Source organism: Penaeus japonicus, unplaced genomic scaffold (assembly GCF_977035675.1).
Source record: "Penaeus japonicus unplaced genomic scaffold, GWHDUDI00000001_assembly GWHDUDI00000014, whole genome shotgun sequence".
Classification (NCBI taxonomy): domain Eukaryota; kingdom Metazoa; phylum Arthropoda; class Malacostraca; order Decapoda; family Penaeidae; genus Penaeus; species Penaeus japonicus.
This window is the reverse complement of record NW_028234416.1, coordinates 7,766,381-7,786,380: the sequence shown is the minus strand read 5'-3', so window position 1 is coordinate 7,786,380 and position 20,000 is coordinate 7,766,381. Positions and strand designations below refer to the sequence as shown.

The 20,000-nt window shown below is 45.8% G+C and overlaps 1 protein-coding gene across 6 annotated transcripts in view; it reads left to right on the top strand.

Annotated features, from left to right (window-relative positions):
• The window catches only part of LOC122264288 (uncharacterized), a 459,197-nt gene that overhangs the window by 437,643 nt on the left and 1,554 nt on the right, over positions 1 to 20,000 (top strand). For 3 of the 6 annotated variants that reach the window (XM_086543877.1, XM_086543876.1, XM_086543879.1), the window contains 12 exons: positions 12,542 to 12,720; positions 13,933 to 14,406; positions 14,634 to 14,819; positions 14,955 to 15,047; positions 16,358 to 16,402; positions 16,830 to 17,034; positions 17,332 to 17,480; positions 17,875 to 18,148; positions 18,573 to 18,703; positions 18,927 to 19,057; positions 19,295 to 19,406; positions 19,684 to 19,818. In XM_086543877.1, coding sequence (XP_086400003.1) covers positions 12,542 to 12,720; positions 13,933 to 14,406; positions 14,634 to 14,819; positions 14,955 to 15,047; positions 16,358 to 16,402; positions 16,830 to 17,034; positions 17,332 to 17,480; positions 17,875 to 18,148; positions 18,573 to 18,703; positions 18,927 to 19,057; positions 19,295 to 19,406; positions 19,684 to 19,818 — 2,114 coding nt within the window. Of the gene's footprint in view, positions 1 to 2,261; positions 9,788 to 12,541; positions 12,721 to 13,932; positions 14,407 to 14,633; positions 14,820 to 14,954; positions 15,048 to 16,357; positions 16,403 to 16,829; positions 17,035 to 17,331; positions 17,481 to 17,874; positions 18,149 to 18,572; positions 18,704 to 18,926; positions 19,058 to 19,294; positions 19,407 to 19,683; positions 19,819 to 20,000 lie in introns of those variants that run through there. The other 3 variants (XM_043033116.2, XM_043033125.2, XM_086543878.1) reach the window with 3 other exon arrangements.

The following is a 20,000-nucleotide window of genomic DNA, read 5'->3' as shown; positions in this document are numbered from 1 at the left end:
TATATATATATATATATTCCTTCAGACATAGCTATGACATTACAAATCCTCTACTTCCTCCTCCTTGTATCCAACTTTCACTTCGCCCTCTTGACTTTTATCATCCTTGGCATTCTTCCCTTTCCCTCTTCGTTTCCCTTTCAAACCTCTTTCTTCTTATACTTTCCCTTTTCTTCGTGTTATTGTTGTATTCATTCCTCTTTTGGCTCATTATTTTGTTTTGTTTTTGTTTTTGTTTTCCTTTTGTTTACGTTCAGATTTGTAATTCTACGCTAGGTTTCTTGCCTTTTTTTCTTTTTTTTCTTTTTTTGTTCTTTGTCCTCTCCCCTTTCCTATCCGAAAAGATAAGAGTACATACATATTTTTATTATCAATTGTTCATTGAATTCAAGTACTCAACTCTAAATCTGACTTTAAGTGATGTAAACACTAAATTAATAGCCAACACACGCACGCACACACACACACACACACACACACACACACACACACACACACCTTACTGGTGAATCAGCTCTAGCCTGACCCTGTCTTAGCGGTTCGCTGGCACCGTCTGATGACCCAGGTTGAACCCTCTCGTTCGACCGCTCTCCCACAGACCAAAAAGGAAAAAAAGAAAGAAAAAAAAGTTTCGTCTCAGCGCCCTCACACCGTAGTGATTCCTCAAGAACGTACAGAATCCTATACACTCACACGTAGCCAAATGAACAGGTCCAAATACGTCTTAAGTAGAACGGTCACTTTGTCTAAGACGAGCCTCTTCTCCGGCGGTCACCTCCAGGGCGTAGCGGAGACATCGTCAGGAGTGAAAGTTGACCTCCGAGATTCACCTGTTTCGCCACCGGTATTCCTCGGGGAATGGCTCGTCAGCTGTCCTCTGTCCTCCTCATTCCACATGGGTGTCACACTTGTCATGGCGGATGGTGTTTGCATGAAGGAACTACGCCGTGACCTTCTTGTTGTGATTATCATTATGATCACGTTTTGAATCACATAGTTCCCGGCACTTGATTTGTATGTTACGCTTGCAATGCCTCGTTGATTGGAATTTCAATGGGTGTTATGCAAGGTGGGCGCCTTTGTCCCTCTGGTAATGGAGGTTCAGGAAATTTTCAAAATCAAAATCAACTAGATTTTTAAATCAAATTTACTTTGTATTTGATATGATGATAATGATGATGTTGATGATCGTTATGGGGATGGTGATATTGATAATTATGACAATAATAATAGTGATGATAAGGACAATAATGATAATAACAGCAACAACACCAATAACAACATTAGCAACACACCCTCTCTACACTGGGAAAAAATAGTGGAAAGAGGTAATTCCACCGGTACTCGAAATAAAGATCTAGAGCACTTACTGTGCAGTGAGACTGTTAGCTCTTTAAATGTCAAACTTACCAGGGTTTGTGTGCATGTGTGTGAGTGCGTACGTGCGTGCACATATGCTCGTAGATTGATTCGTAGATTTTCCTTTTTGTTTCTTCTCAATATCTCTCCTTTATTACTGCTTCTCTATTATCAGCCTTTATTATCATTTCTGTAATGGAAAGTCCCCCGCTGTGCATGAATATTCTCAATGGCGAGAGCACCTTCTTCGGCAGTTCCGGAGACGGCTCAGGGGTCTTCGGGCACGAGACGCCCTTGTATTGGGAGAAGACTGTGGGGAAGGGGCAGGGGGAGAGGGGGCGGGGTAGTCGTCTAGGGTGGAAGGTTGTTACAGTGCGATTGCAATGCAGGTGTGGTGTTTGGAGGTCAGAGGAAGGCAGATAGATCGTGCAATGCTTTGTATGCTTGCTTAACCATCGGCTCACTCCCGGAAAATTATGAAGATAGAATTAGAATTAAAAAGCTATATTTTATCTATCTGGTTATCTACCATGATAATCAGATAGATATGACATATTCCGCCATCAATTTTGAGATCGATTTTGTTGCGTGCATTTGCTTCTTAAGTTTGATAGCTGAGTCAGATTGGTACACGAGCCTTTATCCCATTGCCTCCCTCCGTGGCACACCTCACGGCGCACGCGAACGATCCTTGAGCGGGTGACGTGTTAGCCATGCAAGGCAGCGGCCAGTCACTTTCCCTCCCTCTTGCCCTCTGCTCCCTGCCCCCAGCCCCTTCCCCGTTCCCCTGCCCCTTCCCCGTGCCCTGCCGTGGCCCAGAGGCTAGGAGGGGAGAGGAGGGCAGTCAGTCCCGCGGTGCCTCAGCGTGGAGCTGGCGGACGCGCTCGTGTTGTTAGGGTTATCACAAGTCCTGGACGCTTCCAAGGAGCGAGAGGGGGCTGTCGGAGAGCTCAGGGCCTTCGGTGTTGTCGAGTGGCGCGGGTAGCCGCTCTTTCGTCCCTTTTGTCTTCCTGCCTCCATGACAGGGACAGTTTTACCTGTGTTCCGTTGACGTGTATCGCCGAAATGGCTTCCAAATGGAGCTACGGTGATAGGTGACATCCGCTGTGACTGATAAGCGCCGATGGTAATGACTCGGCCAGGTCTGCGTGCGTGTTTCATGAACTTTAGCATCCACAAAAGTAAACCTGCATGAGAAGAAAAGTGCATGGTGGTTCAGACCCCACCGGACCTCTCTCGGGAGCAGTTGTATGTAGGACTCTTCTCTTAGTGCCTGTGTGGATAAACGGAGAAATGTATTTGGAAAAGGCTAGATGGTGAAATTTATTCTGAAATTGAATTTTGAAAATAGGAGATACTAGAATAAGATATAAGGAAAAATAACAGAAAAAAGGCAATAAAAAACAAAAGTGCTTTGACTGAATTAAAGGCCAGCAGTGTACCGTTGGACGCCGTGTTAGGAAATATTAGATTGGGGCCAAGAAAGTGTCACACCACTAGCGCTGCGGGTGGGTTTTGCAACACTCGCCGGACCAGTGTGTGCCCCTCAGAATACCTACCTCCAGTTGCATCTTGAGATAGACGTCATTAATTTCAGGCGACGTCGGGGGGCTTACCGCCATATCTGTGCCTCGGCATTACATAGCAGGGAGCGCTGTGGTGACTAGTTGGTGGTTCGGGACAGCCGAGTTCTGACGTGAGGCTGCGTGTGGGCGTGTTGTTCGTTGTTCGTTCGAGAGACGAGGAAGGGAAAGATTGCCTGCATCATATCGCTCGCATCTTGATCCGCCTGGTGTTTATCATAGCATGCTGCATTTGGCCGCTAGTGTTCTTGATATTCAGCACAGATTGCATCCGAATGAGGAAGATGAAAGCAGCATCCTTACAGAAAGCAGGGAAGTTGATAAACAAATTTCGATCGAACAACCGAACACAACCGTACAGACGCAAGCCGAAGAGCTAGTCGAGGGTGACGTAGACAGTAAATTAGAGTATCCGACGGAGGAAAAAGCTCCCGACGAGGAGCCACCACGGCCTTCTTCAGGTAAGACCCCAGTCCAGTGTGAAACGATGGACGTCAGTAGTGTAACAAACTCGTTAAGTGTGGACGTTCGAGTCAAAGAGGAGACTGAAGAGGGAGGTCGCCATCAAGAGGAACTCTTGCGATCTCTCAGCCCGCAAAGTCTGACGTCCACCGTCGCGTCTTCCTCCTCTTCCGGCAGTCCGACGGAGACGCGGGAGGAGATGGTATTCGAGGAGAATGAGAAGTGTGCGCAGAGTGGGTCGTATCTCAAAGCTTCCACTCACCACGACTCCATCATGACAGACAGTGGGATCTCTGAACACGATGTCACCGAATCCGATTCCTCTTCGGAGTCCCTCGGGCATGAGGAGGAGGTTACGGCGGAATCTCAAGAGTCCTCTCCTACTCCGGAGTTATACCAGACTCAGACAGAAGCACCTACAAACGGAGAAGGTATTAACACAACGCCGGCAGAAACGCCAGACATCGACAGGCTAGACAGGTCGTGGTTTGATGCATCATCAAACGATTTCTTCATCGCCAGTGACTTAACAGAGAACAGCGACTTCGTGGCGGAATTCGAGCCACACAAAGAAATCTTTGACGAGTTGAACAGCCAGAAAGACGAAGCCAGCAAGATCCGAGTCAAGCAGCGGACGACGAGCAGGAGCCACAAAGCACGACGAGCAGCAAAGGGTGACTTGACCTACGACCCGGCAGCAAGCGACACCTACGCCCCTTGCAAGGTGGATGACTGCAAGAAGAGGAAAGTCAAGTCAAGAGGGAATAATGATTTCGACGATCTTCTCTTTGCGTCTGACGGCGAAATGATCGGAGGAGAGACCTTCTACATGGAAGTCTTGTCCCCTCTCGCGGAAGTCGAAAATGATATGTCGATATTCGACTACGACTTTGAGATGAGAGACGACTCCTGGGGCACAGAGGCGAACGAGCCCTACTTCGACGTGCGGACCGGCCAGAGGATCCTCTCGACGATATACGAATTCGAAGTCACTTCAGACGAGGACGACGACGATGACGACGTCCCCTTTGCGCTGTCGAATTTCCGCGTCGAAGACCACCTTCAGAACGGCAAAACAAGCAATTCGAGCGAAACAGGGAAGGGGGAAGCCTCTGAAATCGACGTCCTGCGAGTCAACAGTGATACAGCAAAATGTAATGGGAGGGACGAAAATATCCTTGAGGACAAAGCTATAGAAACGAGTGATGACGTGCCACTATTTGTACATGAAAACAGGGAAGTGGAGAAATCCCTTCTATCTGCCGACGGCGAAACGTGTGCTATTACAAAAATTAATAGCGTTACTGATACTCCATCTGAAATTATTGACCAGATTTCTTGCGCTGGAAAGGACGAGGCGCACCTGACTGAGAGGCAGTTATGCAATCACCAGACCGATGATCACGAGGCAGAGAAGGCCGTCAGTGCCACGCCGACCTGCGACACACCCGGTGAATCCGAAAGGAACTCGTCTACACATACGGGTCTTGGTCATGTCATTGCAAGTGCTAGTAACAGTGAAATGATCGATGCTGAAGTACATGACACTGATAGCCTTTCTTCTTCCAAAAAACATACAAAACCTGAAATGTCTAGTCATGCTGAGGACACAGATTCGAGAAACACTAATTTGGCAAATACAGACGAGTTTGTTAGCAGCAGCAGAGAATGTGTAAGAAAGCTAAGTAATTTTGGGCCTAATCCATTACTAGTGTTGTCAACACCAAGTGACGATGAGGACGATGGCTGTCAGAACTGCTTTGGTCCTAATCCCGTGTTAATACTGTCTCCCGGCAATAATCCTGCATCAGACGCTGATGTGATGACGCAAGAATCACATGACCAGCCGGCGGGTGAATATTCAGCAGGGAGGGACGTAAACAGCAGTATAGAGCGCCCCAAGGATGCGGCGTGGGCTAGCTCCCTACCCCCTCAGGGTGGGGAAGGGTGTCCCGGTGACGAAATAAGCGGAGGTGGTGATACTGCCAACGCCTCAAGCATCAGAAATCTAGAGGAGTCACTAGTTTGCAGAGAGGACCCCGAGAAAGGTCTAGAGGAAGAGAGCGCTCCTGACACAACACCAGTTCAGGAAGGGTATGCTGACCACTCGTCGCGAATGAACGAGTGCGCTGACACTACCCAAGTAACCCAAAATCCGAAAGGTATTAGAAATCATCCCAACGATTCTGCAAGATGTAAGGACTCGGAAGATATAATAGCAGCGTGGGACAGCCACATCCTGCAACATCTCGAGAAGGACGGCCGAAGAGACGTCGACTTTGACATCTTCAAAGTTGAATCTGACGTCTTTGAGACTTCCGAAAACATCACGACAGCACTCGATGATTCTGCGTCTCACACTAATTCCTCAAGCATTGTTAAGATGCCCGTACATGACTCAGATTCTATAGAGTCCAAAAGTGCGCCAGGTGGTGTCCAGAATAAAGCTGAAAATAATGATAATTCTACAGCACGTGAGGGAGAATGCGCAGTAGGGACGGGAGTCGTACACATGGGAGATCAAAGTGAATTCTCGTCAGTGTCAGAAAACAGAGATGAGAGAAAATCTGTGCCAGCGCTAGAGAACGCGAGAGATACTATCGACGAACTAATGAAAGCCAGTAACAGTAAAGATGAAGTTGATACATCGTCGAGGGAGAAGCTAATGGCCGAGAACAACACCTTAGGCAGTGTAGGGGAAGTGAACCAAACGAAGGAGGAGGAGAGTGACCCGGAAAAGGAAGGAGATAAGGAAGGAGGAGAAACGAACAAACAGGAAGAGGAAGTGGGGGAGAAGGAGGAAGATGAAGGAGTGCAGAGCAAGGAGAAGCAAGATAAACAGGAAGAAGTAGACGAAAAGAAATCGGAGGAAAAGCAGGAAGTGGAGGAAAACAAGACTATACAAGAGGAAGAGGAGAAGCATAAAGAGGAAGATAACGAAGATAAGATAAAAGTGGAAGATAAGAAGGAAAGGGAAGACGATGCAGAGGATAAACAAGAAAGACAGAAAGAAATAATTGAAGAGAAGGAAAATGGGGAGAAACAGGATGAGAATGACACAGAGAATGTGGGAGATGGGGACAGACCCAATAAGGACGACAAGAACACAGAAACAGAAGTTAGGAAGCTAATGGAACACGAGGAAGGTAAACAGGACCAGGAAAAACAAGAGAGACGAGAGGAGGCGTCAGAACACGTCCCGCAAAACACCGAGGGGGATAAGGAGGCCACTGAACAGGATGTTAAGAAAGTAGAAAATGATGCCAGCAATAGGCCGGCGACGTCTCCAGGATCGGAAGAAAGCAGCCCTACTGAGATGAATCATCAGCCTCCTCCTACGTGTGAGCAAAACGCGGATAGGAATAAACAGGATCAAAACGCGAAAGTCGATTTGGAAACGCAGCATGAAAATTTTCATACGTTGATGGGTAACTTAGCCAATGCCGATTTCGAGGCGCTTCTCCGTGCAAAGTATTCCGACTATGACCCTAACAAGCCTCCACCTAAACCAAAGAGGTTGTTCCTGAGGAGATTGTCTAGCGATCCCAATATGGCAGATAAAATCTCGCAACAGATAGAAAATGATAAAATTTTGGCTGCTCTCCAAAATAACGGAGCCCCTAAACCCCCCGTGAGAGTAAAGAGAAGAAAGCGAAGTCTCGTTCAAGCTGCTTTGCCGCCGCCTTCACAGGATAGACCAGTCCCCCCTGAAGCCACACTCCCAAACGAAAACGACGCCCCGGAGACGAGAGAAAACGGAGATTGTGGGTCAAGTTCGTCGAGTGTTGTTGGGTATGAGGAGGCGAGGGGTGTAGGTGGGGAAGCCTCCACCCCCTCTACCCTGGTCGATACCCTGGGTATACTTTCTGTCGCTGTGCCAGAACCACGTGAGGGAAGTAATGACCGCCCTGAAGGGAATGCTAAGTGCCTGGGTAATGAAAGGGTCTCAGAGTCATGTGAGGCCGGCACGAGGACGATGCACGGGGAATACTTAGAAGGAGGTAAACAAGAGGAGGAGGGGATTGAAGGAAAGCAAGAGACGAAGAGAGAAAGAGAGGAAGAAAGAGTGCAAGAGGAAAGTACCATAGAGAAGGGAAATGTCGAAGAAATTCAACACACGAAGGGCAAAGAAGGAGACGTAGAATTAGAAGAAATCGTGATATGCCAAGAGGAACAGCTTGAAGGGGATATCAACAACGTCGTCGAAGACCTAATGGACATCATCAGCAATCTTGAAGGAGACGAAACCCCTACCCCTTGTGTGATAGACGAAGATAACAGAGATAAGGCTTCATCTGTGTCTACTGAACTGGCGCAGAACAGCACCGACGCGCCCGACAATGCTTGTGCAACTTCTGCAATGAACTTGAGAAACCCCGAGACGCCGGAGTTGTGTGTTCAGACTAGCGGTAAAGAGGGAAGGGTTGAGAAACATCTCACCCAAGTGGAGGATGAGATTGCGACACATGGAAATGAGAAAAACACAGAAGGCGAGGTCGGAATAGAGAATGAGGGTGATAAAGAGGGAGGTAATGACGTGAATGAAAAGAAGGAGGAAGAGAAGCAGGGTGCTGGTCATGAGGCAATCCAGTTCGACGTAACTCCACAAAAAGTCCTAAATAAGGGACGTGACGAGGACTCCCTTGATCCACCTCGACCTCCTGTGAGGAAGAAAAGGAGTCCGTCCATAAAATCGACTCCCGAAGGCGTAGTGGCGCCTCCCCCTACGGCCCACGTTAACCAGGAAGCGACTCCCCCGCCGGTCCCGCTACGAACTTACCGGGGATACTCGTCTCTTCCCCGACCTGCCAAGAGCCAGAGCAGGTCCTCGCCCACGCCCCACGACGCCCGCGCACCTCCCCGCACCAAGAGAGTGGCCAGATCAGCTTCTACGGCCACTTGTAGCAACAGGCCTCAGGTCACGCCCAAACCCACCGCGTCCGGGTCACCTCTGATGAGACCAGCGTCTGTGGAAAGAGGGAGCCATGACGAAGAGTCGGTGAAAAGGGTCCATATCACTTCCCTGGTAACGCCGCGACTCCGGCGTATAAAAACGTTCCTCGTGAGCCCGGTCTCGCCTAATAGCGTGCCTAGGAGGACGTTCCAGGTCACCCCATTCATAGCACAGAATACATCTTCGACCCAGGACGACCCGGACAAACACCAGATCGGTGCCTCATTAAATCCCCAAGATACAAACCAGGTCATCCCAGCCAAATGCGAGGATACAAATCAAGTCAACACGGCCGAGGTCACTCCAGAGGAAAGCCCAGAAATCACTTCACAAGACACCGACCACGACGTGAACTATGGCACCCATGGGCAATCCCAGCGCGCCCACCGTGACTCTGTCCTGTTGCTGGAAAAGTTGACGCAGAGGAGCGCGACCGGAGGCAGTATCCAGCGGAAAAATACACCACACGTCAGACAGCGTTACCACACTATTGCCGACGGCACGTCCAGCCAGAAACGCAAGAGGGAAAATTCTATAAAAAGGAGAGGGTCTCTCAGAGCAATCAAATATCTCACTCTGCCCAACACCGTCTTCAAGAAGTTAAAAAACAATTCAAAGAAACCCGCGGTACCGCCAATTTTATGCCTGCCAAAGATCTTCAGGCGCAAGCAAAGGTCTTACGACATGAGGGGATCGGAGTTCTCTCGAGCCGAGATCCCAGAACTAACGCCGGAGAACGACCCAGACGCTGCAGAAGGTGCCCTTAACGCCTCTCGATCTACCGAGGGCTCCGAGGAAGGCTTCTCCAGTATCTTCAACTTCTTCACCGCCTTGGAGTTCGCTGACGACAAGGACAGTCGGCCGCCCATATTCACCGACGTCGAATTACGTGGAATTACGAAGGACGGCCAGAAAAGAAGCAGTTACCCCTCATGTGACACTCCTGAAGTGCCGAAGAGGAAGCGGAAGAAGAGTCTCGATTCTCCGATTTTCGACACAAAAGCAAACAGTCACGAAGAGAAAGCAGAGACGATTACTTGTTCCCTCCAAACACCAGGCCTAAAAGATACCACGCCAGACGATGACAAGACGAACGGGGACGAAAACCGAGACGAACAGCCAAGCAGCGGCGAAGAGACGGCCTTCCCCACGACGACCAATCTTCCTCACGACGAGTCGTCGGAGAATCCCTTCGACGACAGCGGCATAGGATTAGGCGAAAGCGAAGAAGACGACACACCAAAGGGCATTTCCACCCCTACCCTTTTCGAGCCGCCCGCGGTGCAGATACAGACGTGGGCGGAGCGGCAGGGGGAGAAGGGGCTCGAGTTGCCCTGTCTTTACCTCCGTGGGTTGCCGGAGGTTGAGGGGGCCAAGGCAGCCCTCAAGGAAGACGAGGAGGAGAAGGAGAGCGAAAGTGAGGAAGAAGGTAAACGAAGAGGAATAAATTGGTATTTTCATCGGGGTGAATATGATGAAATGCTTCATTTTACTTACGCTTTCATGTGCTTATGCTATTCCTATTAACATCCTAGTAATATATGTTCTTGTCTGTCTGATTTTGGTTATATATTTAGGTTCATGTATGTGCGCGCATATGAGTATACATATAAACACGTTGTGTGGATATGCGATGTGTATATGTGTATATATGTACACACACACACACACACACACACGTAGAAACACACACATACACACACGCACACACGTACACACATACACACATAGAGTGTGTGTGCTTATATGCATATACAACTTTTCTATTATGGATCGATCACACGCTACAGAATGGCATTTCCAATACCAGTTTTTGCGTGACAGGATGCTGGTACCTGGTCCCGTTCACCGATCAAATACAGGATGTCGTGTGTTTACAAGCTAGGGGGCGGGGAGGGGGGGAGGGAGAGGGGATGCAAAGTGCTCCATTGTCCTATCGTTGGAACAGTACTGAACCTCTCATTAGTCTGCGATTCCGGGAGTGTGAATTAGGGAAGTTTGATATCAGTTTACACTAGCTGGTAGACGGGGTTTACATTCATAAATGTACGTGCGTGTCTTAGTCTCCGAACAGATGCATAGGTGTATGTACGTGAGCTGCCAGGCAGCAAGACCGGTCCTGGAGATAACATTTACATCACCTTCACATCTGACACATTGTGTGGCTGCTGAGTGATGCTCGGTGGAATAAGTACGTACGCTGTCAAATGAATTCGTGATGATGTAATTTGGGAAAAAAGTAAACGCGGGTCCATTCTCGTCCGGGTGCTGACGCTACTCAGTTCATAACATAATCCGTGGTGTGATTTTGTTTGTTTTTATAATCATCTGTCGCCATGATTGATCACGGCATAACCTAGATGATAGAAGTGATAACAACTTTATCGTTCACGATTTATGAAATGTAAGTGTTCAGTGAGTCTGAATACCCGTGAATATCGTGACTCCGCCATAGACACGCCGTCGACGAGTGAGAGAACGAGGGAGACATATAGAGAGTGAGGAAGAGGCAGTTTTCCGGGTTTGTGTGCCTGTGTGTGTGTGTGTGTGTGGAAGGACGTAACAGCTCTCCCCCCTCAGTGTTCCGAGGACCCTGACCCGCTGATCTCCTGCTGTGGGAGTGTCGAAGCGTCCTGAGGGTGGAGGAGGCGTTCGAAGGGCGTGGGTGTGTCGCGCGTATCCTGGTCTGTGAATTTTAAGTGTAGTTATGATGTAAAGAACTTCGTGCAGTGATTGTTTTCCTGTGATTCTATTTGTGTGTGTGTGTGATTTTTATTATATATATTTTATTTTGTTATTTTTTTGTATTATCTTTTTTTCTTTCTTTCTTTTTTTATACGTGGCATGGGCAAAAGCAGAGAGAAAAAAAACAGAAAGAAAAACAGAACTAGACAAGGAAATAAAAAAAAGAATACAGAGAGAGTCATGGTTTGAGCGAAACATCATGGCATGTATTGGGCGTTGTGCAAGGGAAATGTTTTAGCAGAGGGACAGACATAGGGCGGAAGGAGGCCTATTAAAAAGGGGGAAAGCCACTCCACCCGTAGGTATAGCATGTGGCGATAGAACCTACACATGGAAGTGGATGATGCGCATGAGTGGCGAGAGGAAGGAATTAGATTCAGGAAAATACTCACTGGAAGATATCACGTATGGTCTGATTCGAAAAATAAATATCGTATTTGCTGTGACGTCAATAACAGAGGGTTATGGCGGGGGCGGGGTTGGGGGGCTGGTGAAGGTTATAGTGGGAGGGGGGGGAGGGGGAAGGGGACACGATCATGACTGTTACTCGTTTTGTGGTGAGAGATAGGAGAGTGACGCGACCATAGGTTGTTTCCCCTTTGTATGTATTCCTGGGAGATAAGAATGAATAATTTCATAAAGAGGCACACTCAGGAGAGAGAGAGAGAGAGAGAGAGAGAGAGAGAGAGAGAGAGAGAATCTCTACACCGCCTTGGGATTTCGTATTCGTTCAAATCCAGGATACGAAAGGTGTCTCCGGACTTTTATTCTATTAGCTTTATTTCTTTCCGTCAATTACAACTCCCCCGCGATAAGACCGCGATAGGAACGATAAGAACTAACACCAGTGACGGCATGTGTCAGGGAAGATAACAAGCAGTGATTCAGGGATGTCAGAAAAGATCAGTTATCTTGTGTATGAATCAAAATGACGAAAAAATGTTTTTTTTTTATAATATGAAAAAAGTGCCTGAGATGACACTGCAGTTTGAAAGGCCACGGTGTAGATACTGTAATATCGGTACCTTGTAATAACCCAGTAATAAAAAGGAAAATGCTGTTGATTGCCTTCAGACGCCTGCAAGTGTTATTATTATAGATTGTCTGTTTTCTTTGTTTATCTGTGTGTCCCTTACTCTCTCTCTCTATCTATTTATCTTTCTCTCTCTCTCTGTTTCTATCTATCTATATATCTATCTCTTTCTCTCTCTCTCTCTCTCTCTCTCTCTCTCTCTCTCTCTCTCTCTCTCTCTCTCTCTCTCTCTCTCTCTCTCTCTCTCTCTCTCTCTCTCTCTCTCTCTCATTCCTTTTCCAGATTCCCATTTTCTTTCACGTCCTCAATATACCCATTTTCTATCACATCATCTAGCACTCTTCCCACCAGAGAATCTAGTATAACCTCAAAAATAACTTCAAATTCTCCTTTTTCTCTCCACAGATACTCCTTCTCCGGGACCACCCGTGGAACCCGAGAAGGAGGACCACCACCACCACCACCAGGACGCCCCGGGGGAGAAGAAGAGGGAGGAGGACAGAGTGCAGAAGGACAGGTGTATCGAAGTCTACCCTGAAACCGTGCGACAGCGGCAGAGGAACATGATGGCGTCGACGAATAAGGTGAGGGAGAAAGAGAAGGAGAAAGGGAGAAGGAGGGGGAGGGGGCACAGGATGGAAAAGAGAGGAAGGGAGGGAGGAGAGATGAAAGGAGAAAATGGGAGGGAGGAAGGGGGAGAGTAGGGTAAAGGGATGGAGGGAGAGAGTGGAAGGGAGAGAGGGAGAGAATGGAAGGGAGGGGTAGAGAGAGATAGAGAAAGAGAGAGATTAGAATAGGTGGGAACCAAGAGAGGAATAAACAGGAAGAGAAGTAGAGAGTGAAGCTAATGTGGGAGTAAGGAAAAGGGATATAATGGCAGGAGAGAGAGGGAGAGAGAGAGAGAGAGAGAGAGAGAGAGAGAGAGAGAGAGAGAGAGAGAGAGAGAGAGTTATGCAATCATGCAAGGTTTAAGAAAGTGAGTAATGGCACAATGATGCAAGCAAGCACGCAAACTTCTAAGGGGAGACTGATAATTTTTCTTGGCTTATCATTTATGGAGGCAGGAAAATCACGTTTTTTTTTATCGTGACTTAGCAAATAAATTACTGCAACTGTTATACAAAGACAAAGATAAACGATAGAAAATTCTCAAATGTCTCCATGTTTTTTGTTTTTTTACTCAGAAAGCCACGTTTAACGAAGAAAAAAAAAACAATAGTCTGTCACTCCAGATTTAAGTATAATAGTAGCAGCTACGTGACTGTGTATATTTTCGGTTATACCTTTCACGCATTGTCGATATTTTTTTCACATCCATCCTTTCAAAGAAAAGCTGGCACACTCCTCTCGACGTTAGTATTGATGCCTCTCCATAGCTGGCTCTCCCTCCCATTAAAAACAACACGCACCTTGTCTCGGATGCCTTGGGGTTAGGAGGGGTGGGGTTGGGCATGAGGGAGAGGGGGATGGGAGTGTGGGAGAATTGGATAAGGCAGAGGGAGGATTAGTATCTCGTGGTTAAGGCGTGAGGGTAGTGTATTGCGGCGGTGTGATGCATAAGAAGAGATTTTGTCTCGTAGAATATCTTGGGTGGTAGGGTTATGTTTCAGTAACGCAGGTCTAGGAGAGGTGAGAATTGAAAGTTTATCTATGGAAGGTTATTTTCTAAGTGAGGATGATAATCTGCATTTGCCGTACGTTTCTGTGTGGTGCCCCATCCCCCAAAATAACATATCCATGACTTGAAGACGAATGACCCGGCTTTTCTGACCCTTTGCCTTTTTGCCTCCCTTCAGGTGGACATCAAGAACTGGAACTCGGGCGTCGGCAGCGAGACCAGCCAGAACAGCCCGTCGAAGGTGAAGAAGTTCTTGCCATCGGTGAAGGCTCTGAGGAACCAGTTCGAGACCGGGAAGGCCAGCAACGGCAAGGCCTCCGAAACGGCCACCAACGGCCACCACCAGACCTCCAACGGGACCAACGGCAGCAGCAGTAACAGCAGCACACTCAACCGCAAGACCTCAAGCTCGACCTCTTCCCTCGCGAGTTCGACCTTGGAGAAGACCAGTAGTACAACGAGCCTCAACTCCGCCGGCGGCTCCTGCGAAAACCTCCTGAGCCCCGTGTCTGCCATGGCCGAGAATGGCCGCTCGCAGCCGATCATCGACCCTGACGAGCCCGTGGAACCCATCTTCAACCAGTTCAAGAAAGTTGACGAGGAACTGCGGGAACTGATGAGCAAACCACCATCTACCACCGGATGGAACCCGGTGAGTGTTGATCTTGATTTGCATTTCCTCTTGGTCTAAATCTTCGCTTTATTCGGTTTAAGTAGAAGCCTCAAGTCATCTATAAAATAACTATATATTTTGTCATTGAAACCAATACATCTAATAAAGAACAGAAGTCGTAAACAACTCAAACAAAACAATTCACATTCTATTCGTACAAACATAAAACTAGTGCTGCATTTTATAACCTATTTTCCCACCTACAGCGCCCTCTGCTGAAGCGCCTCTACTACATCCCCGACGCCCCCAAAGTACAGAGTCAAGGTACCACCTACGTTAACATCGAGGGATACCTGGAGAAGCTTCCGTCTGGGAGAAAGAAAGCCACCTTTTGGAACGCCTGGAAGCGACGCTACTTCGTGGCTAAGGAGGGAGTGCTTTATTACTATCAGGTCAGCATTAATGTGTTTTTTTTTTTTCATGTATTAATATATGGCTTTACTTCATAGCTTGTTTCTATTATATGCCACAAGAACATGGTAATATTTCCTTTTGAAAAAAAAAAACTGATTTTTTTTTTCTTTCAGAATCCTCAAGCAGATAAACCCAGCATGAAGATGACTCTGATGGGAGGCAAAGTGGAGTGTATGGAACCCAATATGGTCGGCGTCGATGATGGGGTAAGTACATTCTCTCTCTCTCTCTCTCTCTCTCTCTCTCTCTCTCTCTCTCTCTCTCTCTCTCTCTCTCTCCACCTTCCTAACTTATGTATTGTAGCAGAAGGAATTAGTTTAGTGCCAAAATTAGTCTTTTAAATGTATGCCTCTTAACAATGCAGATATGTTGACTTGGCCTGTCATGTGTGCTTACTCACTCTGGTGAAGTAGATCGTACTTGTGTAGATTCATGGTGAAAGTCCTTCTGTTTGAGAAAGTGGAGATGTATGTAGTGACGGAATGAATGTTATGTAGTATTTTTGCTCTCTTTGGAAAGATTTTTTTTTTATCTTCCTTTATCTGTCTTTCTTTTATAGATATAAGTAGTTTTATGTTTGTGTATTGTAGCTTCTTCCCTGACTTTCCTCAGAACACTTTCTAATCTTTACATTTATTCTTAAAAAAAGAAAAATAATTGTAAACAAACAAATACACGTATACTGAATTCCTAATACATGTATCATGAACTAATTACAATTACAAGTACAATTACACCCACACGCGCCGCTCTAACATACGCGTGTCACGAAGTACAAATACTCCTTAGCTTGTCCCTAGGTAAGACATCACACATATTTCAACTCTTTGCGCATGTCTCTGCATGGTTAATGATTTTGACAGTTGGTATCCACTACATAAATATATTTGCTGAACTCTTCGTAGAATATCTATTCTTGTAGTCATGATTACAACTAGAATTGTAGATTTGATGCTTTATAGATTCTCTCACATGTGAGAAATCTTGTAGTTCAGTATTTTCAAGTAGTTGCAGTAGATTTGGGCGATCTATTGATCGTTATTGCATTCAGAAATCGTTTTATTGATTTTGTATATAAGTAAATGATATCCAATTAAAGAATATATGTATTCCTATATAGATGAAAAAATTAATTCCTGTATGAAAATATATATAATGACTGTATATATGTCTAGGGTGTATTATATTTAACCGCTTTAATTACAAACAAAATTGGCAAATGTGAATAAACCAAAATGGATTACCATGTAGTCGGATCATCAGCCATGCGGCGATACCAAAGAAATATCAGATTTTACTCCTACAACTATAGCCCAGAGTCTCGGGTGTCACAACCTAAAGTCTTCCCTAAGACAAACCACTAACTAGCTAACTAACTAACGTCTTCTTGTCTCTCCCCCCACCCAACCACCCTGCCCCCTCCCTCCAAACCCCCACCTAACTCGACCCAACTCCTTGACCTTGCCCACCTGTCTGTGGCTCTCTCTGTGGCTGTCTGTCCGGTTCGGTCCTACAGACTAGAGACCCAAAGTCTGGAGCCATGATTGGTATCGATGACGGGGTAAGTTCCTGTTCGTGTTCCTTGCGTTGAATGATCGCTTTTCCCACACTGCAGACACTTTGTTCACTTGTTCACTTATGTACGTGTGTGTTTCTGCACTTCCTTTTTTTTGTATTTTATGGAGCTTTTATGAATTTTACGTTTTATCGTTTATGTAAATAGCGCGTTTTATTTTGTGTTTCTGATTGGTGTGTACAGTTTTCATTTGATTTATTTTGATTTGGTTACTAACAAAGCCAGCTTGTTTTCGTGCTTTGCTATATATTTGACCAGAATATATTCACATATATCTGTATATATGTAGAAGCATATTGTGTATATATATCGCATATAATTAACAACTGACATTGAGAACGCAAACTCGAATGAACCACAAGAACCAGCACCAAACCCACACTAAACGGACGCCTCTATCTCTCTCCTGCAGAAGGGCCACTACGTCGTGGTGAGATGCAGCTCTCGCCAGGAGGCCGAGCGATGGCGCAGGGCTCTCGAGACGCACACGGTCGAGGACTTCGCCAGCCAGTACGTCCAGCCCTGGCCCGTCCCCAACGACCCTGCACTCCTCAGGGACACCCTTGTGATTGACCTAGGTTCTTGTTCCGTCAGGGCGGGTGTCCTCGCTTCGCAGGGTGAGTCTTTAAACGGATTGATGGATTTAGAGTTTTGTGAAGATAAACAAATGCTATATTTTTACTATTATTTGGATATATGTCTCCCATGTTATTATTATTAGTAGTAGTACTATTTGTAGTGCCATTAATGTCGTTATCTTTTCATTATTATCATTCACTTACCTACTTTTACACTCTTCCTCCTCCTCTCAATAACGTTTTGATAGAGACAACGAAACCAACGTCTCAAGCCCCGTTTTCACAACTCTTGAACGAAGATGACGTAGCTAATGCGACTTTACCCCTTTCCCGCAGCCACTCTGCCGCAGCTGTTCCTCCCTTCGGTCGTGGCGACGGAGCGAGAGACGCGACGACAGATCTGGGGCTTTGACGGCCTCGCCCCTGACGTCCGCGCCGCCTCCTCCATCTCCTTCCCCGTCCGACCCTCGCACAAAATTACGAAGGTGAGGACCTCTCTCCTGTTGCTGTTGTTATTTTCGTTGTTGTTGTTGTCATTATTACTTTTCTTATTGTTTTTGTTGTTATTGTCTTTGTTATTGTTATTATCATTGTTATTATTATTATTATTAAATGGCACTTATTATCATGACTGCTCTTGTTATTTTCATTTTTTTTTTATCTAATGAAAGGGATTCATAATGAAAATAGAAACGAAACATTATCACCCTATTTGACTAGAGGAATGTATTGTGTGATGTGACTATGACTTGCATCATATTGCATGCGAGATAATCAATCGCATCCCATAAAAAAAAAAAAGCAATTTCACCACCATTTAACTACGATTCAAAAGGCATAACCAAACGCCAATAACCTCCCTCTCTCCCCGATCCCCAGTACTCTGTAGACCTGAGTGCCGTCTCAAGTCTCCTGCAGAAGACCTTCGCCGACCTGAGGGTTGACCCCAAGAACTACCACCTGCAGCTCTCCGTCCCTCGCGTCCTCAACACCAACACGCAGACGGAGCTCCTGCGGATCCTCTTCGACAAGTTCGGCGTCAAATCCGTCAACCTCACACACCAGTCCATCCTCGCCCTCTACGCCTACAACGCCACGTCGGGCATCGTCGTGGACATCGGCGAGAGAATGGACATCGTGCCCGTCATTGATGGTGGGTCTTCTGGTCAGGGTTGCGTGGGTAGGGGAGGGAGGGGGGTGCGGATGTGTGTCTATGTGTGGAGATAGATGGATATATATATATGTGTGTGTGTGTGTGTGTGTGTGTGTGTGTGTGTGTGTGTGTATGTATATGTATATGTATATATATATACCCTATATATAGTATATATGTATATAATATATATATATATATTATATATGTATATATATATGTATGTATATATATGTATATATATATATATATATATATATATATATATATATATATATATATATATATATATATATATATATATACCTGTGTGTGTGTGTATTTAAGCGTTCGTGTACGTATTGAATACGAATCTTTGCATGCCATTGTGTGTTTGTATGTGTGAGACGTATCAGCATCTCAAGGTTCCTCTCTCTCGCCGCAGGATACATCGTGGATGGTGGCGTGTCAAGGGTTCCTTACGGAGGATACCGGATACTGGATCACCTTCGGCAGTTCTTGTACATGAGGAACGTCTCCCTCATCAATGAAGTCGAGAGTTACATCATCAGACACGTAAGTTATCATTCAGTCATTCATGTTGACAGTTGACATTAAGGTAGATAGTCGAATATTTATGAACTTTAGGATCAAGCACATACGGTTATAGAAGCAATGCTTTTACCTGAGATTATATTAATCAAGCTTTTAACAAAAGGAAATAAAATATATACTACATATCTATATGCCTGACATCTTCGAAAATAACACTGACTAAAACTTCTCCATCTTCGCACAGGTGTTGGAGAACATCTGTTACTGCGCCCATCACTACAATACAGAGAAGGCCCGCTGCTCCAACAACCCCGACAACTTCGAGAAGGGCGTGTCCCTCTCAGAATTCTTCCACGGCAAAGACTGCCCTTACGAGTGAGTACTCAACGCATATATATATATATATATATATATATATATATATATATATATATATATATATATATATATATATATATATGTATATATATATGTATATATATATATATTTTTTTTTTTTTTTTTTTAACAGTGTATGCTTGTTATACATGCGTCTTGAGTTTCGAGTAAGATCGGAAATCAGTCATCTTCCATTCCCCCATCAGACAATAACAAACGTCCGTCCATTTCCAGAAATATTTCGCTCGACTTCGGCCGATTCCAAGCCACAGAAGGTCTCTTCAACCCTGACGCCTGGGGATTAGATCACCCCGGACTCCACAAACTAGTATACAAAGCTATAATGGTAAGTAATCATTGTACTTGAGCTTAGGTGGGCTCATAGATAAGTGGTAATACTTACATGTTAACACATAAACTGGTGTTGATGGTGACTTGTTAGTTTGGGCACATTAATAGTTATTGCCTCGTTAGCAGAGATACAAATGCATTGATTCGTAAGCAGATGTTGACATGTATTTGGCATAGACTAATAAGTAGGTGTTAATATTGACTGAATCTCTTGATATTTACATCTAATTGTAACGTAATGTGTATTAATACCTCTCCCCTTCTCCCACCAGGAGTGCAGCATGGACATCCGAAAGGAGATGAGCAGGAGCATCTTCCTGGCCGGAGGTGTCACGCAGGTTCCAGGCCTCGTGGACCGACTTACCACAGAGATCGACAACCTCACGCCTCCAGCTATCAGGCCCAAGGTGAGGACGGGAGATATTTTTTTGGTTGTGTCATCTCTTTCTCTCTTTATTCTCCCTTTCTTTCCTTTTCTCATTTTTCGCTCTCTTTCTTTCTCTCCTCTCTCTCTCTCTCTCTCTCTTTCTCTCTCTCTCTCTCTCTCTCTCTCTCTCTCTCTCTCTCTCTCTCTCTCTCTCTCTCTCTC